The 13953-nt window shown below is 43.2% G+C and overlaps 1 protein-coding gene across 4 annotated transcripts in view; it reads left to right on the top strand.

Moving 5' to 3' along the window:
• The first annotated feature begins 752 nt into the window (after positions 1-752).
• Positions 753-13953, top strand: part of Rnf169 (ring finger protein 169) — a 63648-nt gene continuing 50447 nt past the window's right edge. For all 4 annotated transcript variants that reach the window (XR_012908249.1, XR_012908248.1, XM_075952365.1 and 1 more), the window contains exon 1: positions 753-1238. Coding sequence is in view for 2 of the 4 variants with exons in the window: in XM_075952365.1 (XP_075808480.1) it covers positions 776-1238 (463 nt within the window). In the remaining 2 variants the exon portion in view is untranslated. The remainder of the gene's footprint in view (positions 1239-13953) is intronic.

Below are 13953 nucleotides of genomic sequence, written 5' to 3'. Positions count from 1 at the left end.
TGTGCAGACATCCAAGCGTATAATAGTGCATTCAGTAACTCTGAGCTGCAGATAGCAATGCGGGGTTTGAGAAGGCTCATCCTCCTTCTCATTCCTCCTTCTTATGGGGGGACCAGGGAAGCACACAGAGTGAGAAAAGGAGGGGACCAAGAACCACACTTAGAAGAGTTTCTACATTTAAGTATCGAACAAGGAAGGAATCAGAGACGGAGCTAGGGTGTGTGTATATGTGTGAAATAAAGTACCCTATTGCCCCCGGTCAAGGGAGGGGATTTCATGAAGGGATGTGGAGAGGATGAGAGCTGGCCAGGGTTGTTATTTCAACACTCATTAAAGACTTTTGGTCATGGTAGGCCTCATTTTCAATCACAACAAGCTGTCGAGTGGTCCTGAAGAAAAAAGCACAGGCCCTGACCCAAGGAAGCACTTCGACAGGTTTCTGGATAGCTCACACAGATGTAATTACTTTATAAAGCTCCACGTCGCTCAGAATTTCCAAATAAATCCTTCCAGCGCGCAGCCTCTCTGGATTCAGTGCTAGAAACTGCAAAGACTGGAGGGCGGGCTGACGACCGGATATATCAAGAATAACAAAAAAAAAAGAATAACATTAAATATTAATGAGCATTCTTCAGCGGAGCTGGAGGTTAGGGGAGAAACGTCCCCAAGCCACTAGGTCCACGCCCCCTCATGAATATGCAGATATATGCCCGCCGCGCCCCGCCCTCTACTCGTCCCCCAGCGCAACGGACTCTCCCTTCAAACGGGAAACAAGATGGCGGCGGCAGGTCCGAGCACTCGGGCTTCTTCCGCGGCGGCCACGGCGGCTCTGAGTCGGCGGGGCCGGCGGGGCCGCTGTGACGAGATGGCGACCGCGAAGACCGGGCTTCCGGGCCCGGCCTCTAGCCCCGCGTTGTTAGTGTTACCGCCGCCGCCACGGCCGGAGGAGTCGGGCTGCGCCGGGTGCCTGGAGACCCCGGGGGAAGCGGCGGCCCTGCCGTGCGGCCACTCGCGGTGCCGAGGCTGCGCCTCCCGCGCGGCGGGCCCGGGCTGCCGTCGCTGCCGTCCCCGGGGTTCGGGCTGGGCCCGACGTCGGGCCCGCGACGACGGCCAGGCCGCCACGGAGCTGCTGAACGAGCGCGCCCGTCGCGGACAACCAGAGCGCTGCCGCTCGCGCCGGGACGGGGGCGCGGCCGGCGCGGGGCCCAGGCCGGACCCGGAGCCGCGCGCGGAGCCAGGTGAAGCCTCCCCTCTCCTCCTCCCCTTGGGGTCCCGGCCAGGCCCAGCTACCCCGGGTCTGGCCTGGTGAGCGGGGTGGAGGATCCCGGGCCCTCCTGGAGCGGGTGTGGATAGTTCTCTCCTGGGGTCGCGATTGGGTTCGGTCCCGACGCCGTGTGTGGTTGGTGAAGGTTGAACTTTGGAGCGAACTGCGGGCTTGTTGCCTTTGGAGAGGGGCTGTGAGGGGACCCCGCGCCTTGCGTAAGTCACAAGTTTGGAAGGAAACAGTTCTTGGAACAAGTTAGGGGCATGTTGGAGTTGGTGCGTGGAGGAGGAGGGGCTGCGGAGGATCCCAGTAGCGCTTGTTGTCAGCGTTAGGCGGAGGGTCTTGGGGTCGTGTTCTGAGAAGGATGTGTTTTCCTGGGCTCGAGTGGATGAGCGGCGGGTGTTGGGTATCCCAGGCTCAGAGGGACAGATCGAATCTGACGCCGTGAAGTGGGGCTTTGCAGACTTGAGAGCAGAGCGGTTGGTGGTGGATGAGCTCGCGGCTCGTGCAATCTTGAAAAATACATGCTTATCGCAGAGCCTGGCACATAGTGAGGATGAGATAAATGCCATCTATTTATATTTGCGACAATACTGATCATAAACGCCAGTAGCGCTCGGTGAAAAAGCCGGGTGGAATTTAAGTTTTGGAGACTAAGATTGGTTGACTGGGGCGGTTTTCGGTCTTTCTGGGTAGGTTTCCGGCTGTGATGCTGGCAATTTAAAGTTCTGTTGCAGGACTCCTTTTTCAGCAGCGGCAGCCCATCACTTGTTGGTGCTGAAGTCTGAGGAAGAAAATCCCTTCTGTAACACGAACCAAGACAGGCTTCTTTGGGGGCACGCCCAGGCAACATAGGTTTTTAAGAAATGTATAGTCAGGAGATGCCATTTCATAGCCCTTTTATATAAGGAATACTGCCTTACGTTGTTTTCTGTAGGGGAAAGCAGGCATTGCATTGTGTGCATGAAAGTGTAGTTCCTAGAAACTACAGGGTCCAGAATGCATCTGTTTTGGTTCAAGCAGGGACACCTGCCAAAGATACTTAACCTTGCTTCTCCAAGGGCTGAGGTGGTCTTCATTTTACTTTCTGTGTTTTTTGTTATTTCTTTTTCTAACATCACAGTGCTCTTGCAAAGTTGTATGTTTATTTCTGTTTTATAGATGAGACTGAGGCCCAGAGAGAGTAAATAACTTGCCTGATGATAAAAATCCAATTCCATCTGATTCTTGCTCAATTTAGTTTTCTTTAATTTCTGAGACTATAAATATATAAGGTAATTTCTCTGGTCTCTCTACTACTACATTGATTGTATAGTCAATCAAGATAGCAGTTTTTATTTCTATATCTCTAGGAGCAGTTGTGAAGTACCTGCTTTGAAATTTGAACTATGAAAGAGACTATTGCTTTTTGGTTCGTGTAAAGTTTTTTTTCTTAGGGGCTGGAGAGATGGCTCAGAGGTTAAGAGCATTGCCTGCTCTTCCAGAGGTCCTGAGTTCAATTCCCAGCAACCACATGGTGGCTCACAGCTATCTGTAATGGGGTCTGGTGCCCTCTTCTGGCCTGCAGGCATACACACAGACAGAATATTGTATACATAATAAATAAATATTTTTAAAAAAAGTTTTTCTTCTTAAAGAAGTTTGTTTTCATAAAGGATAGGCTATTAGTGAGTAAGGACATTTACTTAAAATAAGAGTGCATAGGATTTATTGAGTTAATTGTGTGTCTTCCAGTTGTATGCGGGTCATAATGAAAAGTATTTTTCCTAAGTTTCTTTTTGGATCATCGTGTATTTGCAGTCATATGTTTATTCAGCCAAATAATTTTAGAAGAATAGAAAAACGCTACTGAACCCGTCATGGTGATACAAACTTGGGGCCTCAGTATTTGGGAAATGCACTTGGGGTCAGGAGTTCAAGGTTTTTCTTTGCTATGTGAGAAGCTGTTCAAAAAAACAAAACTTAAAAAAAAAAGAATTGCTGAATAGGGCTTGGCAATTATGTTTAGCCTTAGTGGGTATTCACTGAAGTTATACACAGTATTTTTAAATTAAAACCTTAATGGGGGCAGCAAGATGTCAAGCCTGAATTCAATTCTAGGACTCACGTAAGTGAAGGGAGAGAACTGACTCTGGAAAGTTGTCCCCTGGCCTCCACGTGTGTGTTGTGGCACATGGACACACTTCCCAAAATACATACATAAAAATATAATAAATTGTGCTGAGGGTGATGGGACAAGCCTGTAATCCCACTATTTAAGACAGAATCTTAAAAAGCTCAAGATCTTCCTTGACTACATGATAAGTTTTGGGCCAGCCTGGGCTACATGGGACTCTGTCTCAACAAAACAAAACTCAAAACCCAAAACCCTTTTCACCATTCTTGAGTCAGATGCAAATAGAAAAAGTTACTTGGTGATACTGCTTTCTTCTCATTTCCACTGTCTCCAGTGTTCTGTTTACTCTTTTACAATTATGCATCTTACCAAATCCTTACCAAAATTAAAATTTATATTTTCCTATTTTTATACAAATGGTTGTGTGTAATGCACATTGTTCTTTATGTAGTGTGTGTGTGTGTGTGTGTTACATGGACAAACAAGACAGAGCAAGATGTCAGATATCTTCTTTTATGCCAGTGGCTCTCAGCCTTCATAGTGTGACCCTCACCTTGTAGTGACACCCACCCATAAAATTATTTTTATTCTACATCATAATTATAATTTTGCTACTGTTGTGAATCGTAATGTAAATGTGTTTTCTGATGGACTTTGGCAATCCCTGTGAAAAGGTTATTCGACCCCCATGGAGGTTGCGACCCACAGGTTGAGAACCACTGTTTTCTGCCTTTGACTTTGAAGTGAGGACACCTTCCTCTATGCCTGATTGCTCTGAGGGACCTGGAAAGTCTTCATTTTGCTAGATTGACTGGTCAGCAGAATCTCAGAATCCTCCAGTCTGCCCCTCAGTGCTGAGATGACAGACGCCTGTAGCTGCTCCTGGCCTTTAATATAGGGATTTGAAACTTAGGTCCTCATTGCAGATCACTCATAGCCACAGAACCTACAAGTTGTGTTTGCTTGTTTAATATACATTCATAGTAGAACAGAAAATGTCTTTAATGCTCTTATATTTGTATGGAATTTTATTAAATTGGCATAACATTTAGCCATCTATTGGTGCATGTTTAAGTGGAATCTTTTTCTATTATAAACAGTTTTTTTTCAAACTTGTATGTGTGTGTGTGTGCTTGGTGCACAAGGTGGCCAGAGGAGGGTGTCAGAGTCTCTGGAATTGGTGTCATAGATGGTTAGGAACTGACGGGTGGGTGCTGGGAACTGAACTTGAGTAGCTGGAGCTCTAAAGCATGAGCCATAAGTAACTTATAAAAGTTGTCTCGTAAGTGTGTGTATTTTTATGGAGAGGTCACCCACAGCTTCAACAGATTTTCTAAGGGTCGCTAAAGAATAAGAAAGAATGAGGTTAACACCTGTTTCATTCTGGGTCCTCATTGCTCAGAGAGAAGACTGGAGTGGAGGGGAGAAGAGAACTACCAGTTACAAGGTGCAGTGAGGTAGCAGATAAACAAAAGCTAAGATCTCACGTTATAGACCAGCCAGCCTGAATGGAGCTCTCTGTAGACCAGGGAGGCCTGGAATTAGTGACTATTCTGCTTCAGTCTCCTGAGTGCTGAGCTTGCCCGTGTAAGCTACCAGCCTGGCTCATGATGGCTTTTAATGGAGGAGGCTGAGATACTTGCATTGTGGTTTGGTGAGTAGTAACTAGAGCAGCAGGAGGTCATTTGCTCCCCAGGGAAGAAAGAAAAAAATCATTTCAAAGTACAATGTCTCTTTTAGAATTGGATTGTCTATGAAAAAAAGTGTAGTCTGTGCTTGTTGAAAATTTTGGTTGTGTTTTTGATATTTTTGTGGCTTGGCATTTTATTTATTTAATTTAGACAGGGTCTCACTTTGTATCCTGGTCTAGTCTCAAACTTACCGCAACCCTTCTCCCTCAGTCTGGGAGAATCTCCCTGAGTGCTGGACTATAGGTGTGCACCGCTACACCTAATTTACTAGTTGTTTGTGTTGACCTGTGGAACCCTGTGTGTGAAGGCTGCAGCAGTGATCAGATCAAGACTGACTCCAAGTGGAACTTCACAATTTTTAGGCTGTGCAGGTCCTTGTCTTTGTGGACAAACTAAGTATTTGTACTGTTTTGAGCAGCATGCAAGGGGTTATAATGAATACCTACATTTTGCTAAGCATTGTTCACACTAGTGAACAAAATACAAATCTCATTCTCATGGAACTTATATTCTAAATTTAAAGGCATTCTAATGTGTTGATTTAAAAACATTTACTACATAGGTGAGCATAGATTTAGAACTGTACATAGTAATTATATTTAAGCCTTATTGAAAATGATTAAAGAATTTTGAGAATTAAAGCCAAAGATACTTCTAAATTATACTGTCTTTGATCTTGAAACAGGAACTTTTTGGGTTTTAGGACAATTCTTTTTTCTTCTACTATAGGTAATGATTGAAGTGATGATCTAGACAAAGGCTGACAACCATTTTAAGTTGACGGGTTTTTTTATTTTTGTCTTAAAGTTGAATTTCAAAAAAATTTGTAGATAAAAAAGTGAATAGTACCTCTTTTATCCCTTTTTTTTTAATCCCACAGTCTCCCTGCATAAACATCCCTGTTCATACTCCCTGTTCACTTACGATTAACAAACATTTTAAACATTTGCTTTCCTTGAAAAGCAAAGAGTTCTGGTCTGTTTGTCAGACAACATCTGCTTTCTGTGTTGCCTAAATTGCTTTTCGGACTAGTGAATAATGCAGCTGTGATTGTTTCAGCATATATAAAGTGACTCGCCCTTCCTCCTTACTGACAGACCTGAGCATGTCCTTTTGTGCACTAAGCAGGATCCATGTGCCTTCCCCTTGCTTATGTGTTTTATAAACTCAGCTGGAGATTACCTCACCACCTCTTTCACCAGTGAAATGAATTACCATGGAAAGAACTGCTCAGCTCTGTGGACTCAGATGAGCAGCAGGGATTCAGGTGGTACTTGCTTCCTCTCTCACTCCTGCTCCCTGACTTCTAGTTAATTTAGGAGAGTTACTCACCTTGAGTTCATTTGTATGTGAGCATATGATAACGATTTTCATCACACTTTATTTGATTAATTTATAGAATATTTGGTTCCTATTTTTTTTAAGATTTATTTATTTATTACATACACAGTGTTCTGTTTGCACACCAGAAGAAGGCACCAGATCTCATTACAGATGGTTGTGAGCCACCATGTGGTTGCTGGGAGTTGAACTCAGGACCTCTGGAAGAGCAGCCATTGCTCTTAACCTCTGAGCCATCTCTCCAGCCCGGTTCTTCTTATTTTTTAAGACACTTATTTATTATTTGTTTTTATTGGTCACAATAAGTCCAGTCTGGCCTAGGAGTTAGTACACATAGTGTCTAGGAGAGAGTGGAAAGATGGGGGAACAGGACTTGATGGGTGATAGTGGACTTTGGACGCCTTGCCCAAGAGTGAGGGTGCACTGGCGAATTCCACCTTAGAGACTCTCTGATGAGGTAAAGTAACACCTAAGTTGGAAACCCCAATTGTCTTTGGAAGATGGCTAAGGTAGATGGCACATAACCAGACAAACTGGTGAATATGGAACCGTGACTGCACATATACTCCTGAGCTTGCTGGGATGTCAGCAGACATGGAGCTATCAAAACTGTCAAGTTGTTACCCCCGAGCAGGCTCAAGGGATCTGCTGAAGCCTTTCTGAGTAAGGAGGTTCTCTTTTTCTCTTCCTGGGGCAGGGGTGGGGGTGAGTTTAGCCATGCACAAGAAACTAAGACTTCTGCATAGCCCTGGAGTTTTCCTAAGAAACCAGAGCAAAGGATGTATAGCTTTTTCATATCCAAGATCTTAGAGGTTTTTGTTCAAATAACTTTATGCTAAGAAATATAGAAGAAATGTCTCCAAGATAGTGAACTATTTTAGTCACATGGAGAAACTAAAACAAGATTATCAGGGACACTCTCCTATCTCTGAGAGCCCAGGATTCTTCCAGAAGACAGAAGCCAGCTGCAGTAAACTCACCGTGGAAATGGCAGTATGAGCCTGCAGGGTTCCTGACAAAAGGAGAGTCCACAGACAAAACAGGACTGGAGCTCCTGAAACTGATAGTGTTAGTTCAAAAGATAATTAAAATGAGCGTAGTTAGGACTAAAGCTGTTCCAGAACTGATACCCCAGTAAGCGAGTGTAGTTAGGACTAAAGCTGTTGTAGAATTAAGTACTTTCTATATAAAGATCTCCAGAATTCAACAGCTCAGTAAACAAGACATGAAATAATTTGTAAGAACTACCTGCAGTGGAAACAGTCAGGGTGAGTGCTCAGTAGGGCCAACAGAAACGTAGGGAAAAGAATGCAGGAGATTGATCAGGAAGCTCCAGATGTAGTAATCCCAAGAGAAAAGCAGATAGAATGAGGGGGGGTGTAGAACCTGAAGATGTGGTGACTTAAGATGTTTCAGAATTAATAAAAAACCCTGAATCTCTTAAGACTCATGAAGCCCAGCAAGAATTAGAAAACACAGAGCCCTCCTAACTAAACACATTGTGGTGAAACCTCAGAACCCACCCCACCCCAGTGCTGGGGATTGAACCCAGTTTCTAAAAATAACAAACCAAGTGGTCAACATAACTAGAAAAATAACAGGTTAAATTCAGAGGAAGTACGTGATAGAAAAAAATGAATCCCAGTGAGAAGAGGCCTAACAAGCCCAAGCCAGAGCCATTGAGGTGTTGGCCTTACCTGGTATAGGTATCTACTACCTCTTGATTCAGCCTTTCCAGTAGTGGTGGTCTCGGGGAGCGCACAGGTGTGCATGCTCACGGTCATCTCAAACTGCAGAACTGGAAAAAGAACAGTTTCCTTGAGAAAAGTAGCAATGAATTGTGGGTCGTTCTGTAACTGTTAGTACAGTGAATGAACAGAGTTCTTATATATCATCATGAATAAATCTTGAAAAAGTGTGTAGTGAAAAGTTATAAAAGGTGCATGAAGATGAGCTTATTTGAAGGACTGAGATGCAGGGAAAAGTCAGCAGTGTAGACTACTTTTTATGGCAGCTAGATAGTGAAAGAAAGGAAATGGGCACTTAAAGGGGAGGGTCTCTTTCTGCAGACATGACTTTGGAAAGTCCCCATGCTTGGGACTTTGGTAGAGCTTGAGAGCTAAGGTGATAGAGATCTTGTTTCTCTCTTGCAGTATATTGCAGGAGTGACCGTTTGTTTATGAATTGCTGCTGGTTTCCCAGTAGCTGGAGATAATTTACTTCATGTTGGTAGAAAGCAGTTAATGGTTAAAGGAGGTCAGGGCCAGGCCTACCTAGTAAATTGACCCTGACTAAAACTTAAGTGCTGGACACTGTTCTATCTAAACACATAATTCCTACTTAAACCTAATGTCGTGCCCCCCCCCCCCCGGCCCCGTGTCTGTATGGAGGCGGGAGGACAGCTTTAGGTGTCATTCCTTAGATGCAATCCAGCTGAGGTCTCTTGTCTTGGAGTCATTGATTAGGCTTGGTTGGCTAACCAGAACGCTCCAGGAATCCGCCTGTCTCCACCTCCTGGCTGTCTTTTAGCATGGGTTCTGGGGACCAAACACAGGCCCTCATGCCTTCATGGCAAGCTCTTCACTGACTGAGCTAGTGTCTTAGTTCAGGTTTTGTTCATTTTAGTTCTAGATATGGAAGATAATCCCAGGTTTATTGGCATCTAAGTATATGAGTAGCTATTTCTTTTTTTTCCCTCAGGATAACATCTCTTAGTTCACCTGTGAGTAATGCATATACATATGTTTATTTCCTGTCTTAGTTTCTTTGTGTTTCAGTTTTCTGACCCATAAAAAGCAAACATCATAAGCTGTACCTGGTTACTCGAAGGTTTAGGAATTATGTATAACAACATTTAGCAGAGTGCTCAACGTGTAAGCACTGAGTCAATGTCCGTTTACTAGGTACCCGTTCTGACTGGTCCAGACGCTGTAGCTCTTCTATACTCAGTTCTGTAGGCCGGCTGCCTGCTTTGGTTCTGCTCTCTTCCTTTATTACTTTTTTAGCAGTGGTAGAGGTGTTAGCTTTTCTGAGCATTTGCTTCCTTGTGCGTAAGTGGCTGGAGTTATGCCAACAAGCCCTGGGAGTACTGCAAGGATCAGATAAGATGTCCAATGTAAATGGTTAGCAGTGATCTTAAACAGTGAAACCAGCTTTTTAAAGGAATATAATATCTCCAGTTTAGTGTTTTTACAGGATTCCTGGTGTGAATAAGTGGGTCTCTGTTGTCTGTATCTGTTTCTTGTTCCTTTTCTTGGTCTCTTTTCCTTCTGTTTGTTTGTTTTGTCTTATTCCAATGTGTTGGTTTTTATTTTATCTTATTATATTTTATTTTCTTATTATCCTTAGAAACCCGTTTGTTTTCTGATGAGTGACAGAGGCAATGAATCTGGAGGGGAGAAGGGGTGGGGAGGAACTCATACAAATAAAGGGAGGGGAAACTGTAATCAGGATATATTATGTGAGAAAATATCTATTTTTAATAAAAGGGAAAAAGGAATAGAATAGATATTTGCATAGTGAATTGTTTCTGTTGTACAAATGCATTTAACATGGTTTGGGGAATAAGGCCAGCTCTCTTGCTGCAGTGTCCAGAGAGAAGCTGGACCAGCAAAGGGTGGGACCAACTCCACATGGCCTTCTGATTTCATCACACATAGTTCCTATGGTCCCCTGAGGTGACACGGGCCACAGACATCAACATAGACCCCAGCTGCTGCTAAACTATGGACCCAGACATGACCCTCAGCAGCAACTTTTGCCCAGGCGACATCCTGACTCCTGGTGGAAGCACTGGCTACTCAGATTGGGATGGCCCCTGAACAACCCTAGGTTTCTTCTTCTTCTTTTTTTTTTTTTTTTGTGGTTTTTCCAGACAGAGTTTCTCTGTAGCTTTGGTGCCTGTCCCGGAACTAGCTCTTGTAGACCAGGCTGGCCTTGAACTCCCAGAGATCTGCCTGCCTCTGCCTCCCGAGTGCTGGGATTAAAGGCGTGCGCCACCACTGCCCGGCAACCCTAGGCTTCTTAAAACCTTTGGTGGCAGTATGAGACTCTACCTGTGTCTTCAGCACAGACTCCAGCTGTGGTAAGACCCTGGGCCCAGACATGGATCTGGGCGGCAGCTGGGTCTGGAACAGCAGTATTATGTATTTATACTTTTTCTGAGTTTAGAAGGATTGTAAGATGCATACATGATTAGTAATATCTTCTACTCCTTACTGAAGTGTAACTATTATTTATTTGCATTCTGAAAAGTATTCTGGAAGAAAGATAGTATTGAAAAGTAGTGGATCTGAATGTAAATTCTAGCTTGAGGCCCTGTAGTCGCTGTGAGACTTTGGGCAAACTCTGCACCTAAAATTCTTCATTTCTAAATCTGAATAATGGTTGGATTGGAAAGTGGTATGGTTTAGGCAAGATGGCACATTAGGTGATTAGAGAAAGAAATACCTCACGTAAGCTTTTTATACTTTATTTGTTAATGTAGTCATTAATTATTGTGCCAAGCACAGTGCTAGTTGGTAGGAATACAAAAAAAAAAAAGAGTAAACCACAAGCTTCTTGAAGATGGTTGAGAAACTTGTCCTGACAGTAAGCGTACAGGATGGATTTAAGGAGAGCAGAACCTAAGGATGAGAAACTTAGTAGGCGTTTGCATTCAGTATAGGAAAATTGAACACCAAAAAAGCACAGTGAGGGCTGGAGAGATGTCTCAGCAGTTAAGAGCACTGGCTGCTCATCTAAAGGCCCTGGGTTCAAGTCCCAGCACTCACATGGCAGCTCACAGCTATTTGTAACTTCAGTTCCAGAGGATTCAACACCCTCACACAGACATACATGCAGATAGAAAGAAAAAAACCCAAAAAGTAAAAAAAAAAAAACAAAAAAAACCAAAACCAAATAAACACAACAAAGTGATGACATTATATGCTATTGTTTTTGCATTTCAGTAGCAGCCACTGTTAATGAGGGTATATTTTGCCAGACTTTTTATTTGCTGTTCCAGTTAGCACTAACAGTCAAGTTGGCACAGACTAGAATTATCTGAGAGGAAAGCGTTGATTGAGGAATTGCCTAGATCAGATTGTCTGTGGGCATTTTTGTGGAGGGTTGTTTGGTAATTAACTGAGTAGGGGGCCCAGCTCATTGGGGATGGCACCAGCCTTACGCACATGCTTCTGGTCTATACAAGAAAGTTAGACAAGTATGAGCCTGGGAGTAAGCCAGAGAGTAAGCTACCAAGCCAAGTTCTTCCATGACTTCTCTTCCAAGTTCCTGCACTGACTTCCGTCAATGATAGACTGTGATCTGGAAGTGTAAGCTAAATAACCACTTTCCTCCCTAAGTTGCTTTGGTCAACAACAGAAAGGAATATTGTGTGTGACTTGTGTGTATATTTAGTTTTATGTTCAATCACCTAAATCTCTTGAATTTTAGAATCTGGGAAATTTCTACCACATCACGATTTTACTTAAATTTATCCTGTAGTGTGTGAAATTTAGGAACTCTGTGTCTTTTCTTGTGATTCTCTCACAATGCAGATGTTTCTGACAGAAATAAGTAGGCTTGTTAATATAGGATATGAAGGATTTGTCGGATTTAGGCATTGTTTGATACAGCCAGAAAAGTTTTGGAGGTAAAAGAATTAGCATTTATGGAATTTACTTTGCCTATATGCTAAGGCTTTATGCTGTATTTAATGGAGTATTCTTAATATGTGTAAGGCACTGGACTAGGTTCCTAGCAAGGGTGAACGTGAGAGCAGAGTGTACTGAAAAGGAGGGACGCCGAGGGAACAGTGTTCTTTCTCACGTAAGCGTGCTCCCTTCTGCTTTAGAAGACTGCATTCTAAGAAGCTTTAGGAATGGTAAGGAGATGCTAACGAAGGACAGTGTTTGCTGGTTTTTCATTCCATTCTTTCTAGGGGGAGTGGATGGTGCTGCTGTCCCAGATCTGTGTTTCCCAGTAAGCTCCTTTAGAGATCCTTAGTTCTTAGACATAAGTGTAGGTTCTTTCTGTACAGTGGATTATGCCCATCCTCTGAACCCTTTGCATCTGTACTGTGTAGCCTTCCTTGGCTTACCTAGAGGTCTTTGGGCTCATTAAAAGCATTTGGTAAAGTAGTTGGATGAAAATACTGGAAGATAAGTTGACATAGACTATTCAAATAGGAGATACTCCCATTTTATGATTAAAGAATCAAGCTAGCAAGGAAGAACAGTGCAAATGGAATCCAGGATAGGGTACAGTTGAATGCAGGTCTCTTTGGTTCCAGATTCTGAACTCTAACTTTGGAATCATTTTACTGATGATAGTTGTCTTAGTTAGTGTCCTGTTGCTGTGAAGAGACCCCATTACCATGGCAACTCCTACAAAAGAAAGCATTTAATTGGAGCTGGCTCATATTCAAAGGTTTAGTCCATTATTATCATGATGGGGAGCATGGCTGCACTCAAGTGTTGGGGAGGTAGCTGAGCGTTCTACGTTTGGATCAGTAGGCAGCAGGAAGACAGGCACAGGGCCTTGCTTGAACTTTTGAAAGCCCACCTCCATTGACACACTTCCTCCAACAAGACTATACTCCCTAATAGTGCCACTCCTTATGAGTCTGTGGGGGCCATTTTCTTTCAGACTACCACAATTGTGAATAATGTTTTGCCTCACATAGAAGAAATCAAAGGCTGTTGTTCCATTTTGGTGGTGGATGTGCTGCTGTGCCCATGAGGTTCTTTGTTAGCCTTGGATGAAAGATCCGAGGCCCAAGCCCTTCTTTTCAGCTGCTGCTGACTCCTGCGCCTACATTTGATTCTGTGACCTCTTTAATCATAGGGTTTTACTGATGATCCATTGCAGATTGTCTAATAAGAAAACATTGCCTTTGGGTTGTTTTTAGATTCAGTATAGAAGTCTTATTTGCTTGTCTCTATTTTTATATCTGTTTTTGCAGGTCTGTTGACCTCTACTTGTCAGTGTTTTCTGACTCAGGAGTTGGCAAACTGGCCAGTAGGTTAGTCCAGCTTCACCCTTTCTTACGAAAGTGTTGTCTGTCCTTCCCAGTCCTGTTCTCTTCCCATTGTGACTCCTAACTGCAGCACTTGTTTCTAAGACTGATTTGGTAGTTGCTCATTCTGTGTGAGTCTGTTATCTCTGTAGTTGTTGAGCTCCATCCCCAAGAACTGTTATATGTTATAGATTTGTCTTAGCTAATAAACCATATTAAATTTCTTTTTGGAAGATCTGCCTCGTATTTGTGTGTTTTCCCTTTTAACATCCCTGCTTTACTGCTCATTTCCTCTTTAATCTCCTAATATCTTGTGACTGTTTCCATTGTTGTTTCTCTCTCTCTCTCTATCTCTCTCTCTCTCTCTCTCTCTCTCTCTCTCTCTCTCTCTCTCTCTCCTGTGTTAGCACTTTGATTTTCTTTTTCTCTTTTTGTGAATTCTATTAAGTCACCATTCCTTTTCTAGCATGTCAGTTATCTACAATACTCTAACAATGGCTTTTCGTCTTACTAAAGCAACTTCTTTTATCATTCTAGTTAC

The sequence above is a fragment of the Microtus pennsylvanicus genome, chromosome 18 (assembly GCF_037038515.1).
Source record: "Microtus pennsylvanicus isolate mMicPen1 chromosome 18, mMicPen1.hap1, whole genome shotgun sequence".
NCBI classification, from domain to species: domain Eukaryota; kingdom Metazoa; phylum Chordata; class Mammalia; order Rodentia; family Cricetidae; genus Microtus; species Microtus pennsylvanicus.
Note: the sequence above shows the minus strand (reverse complement) of the source record. Positions and strands in the feature narration are given on the sequence as shown.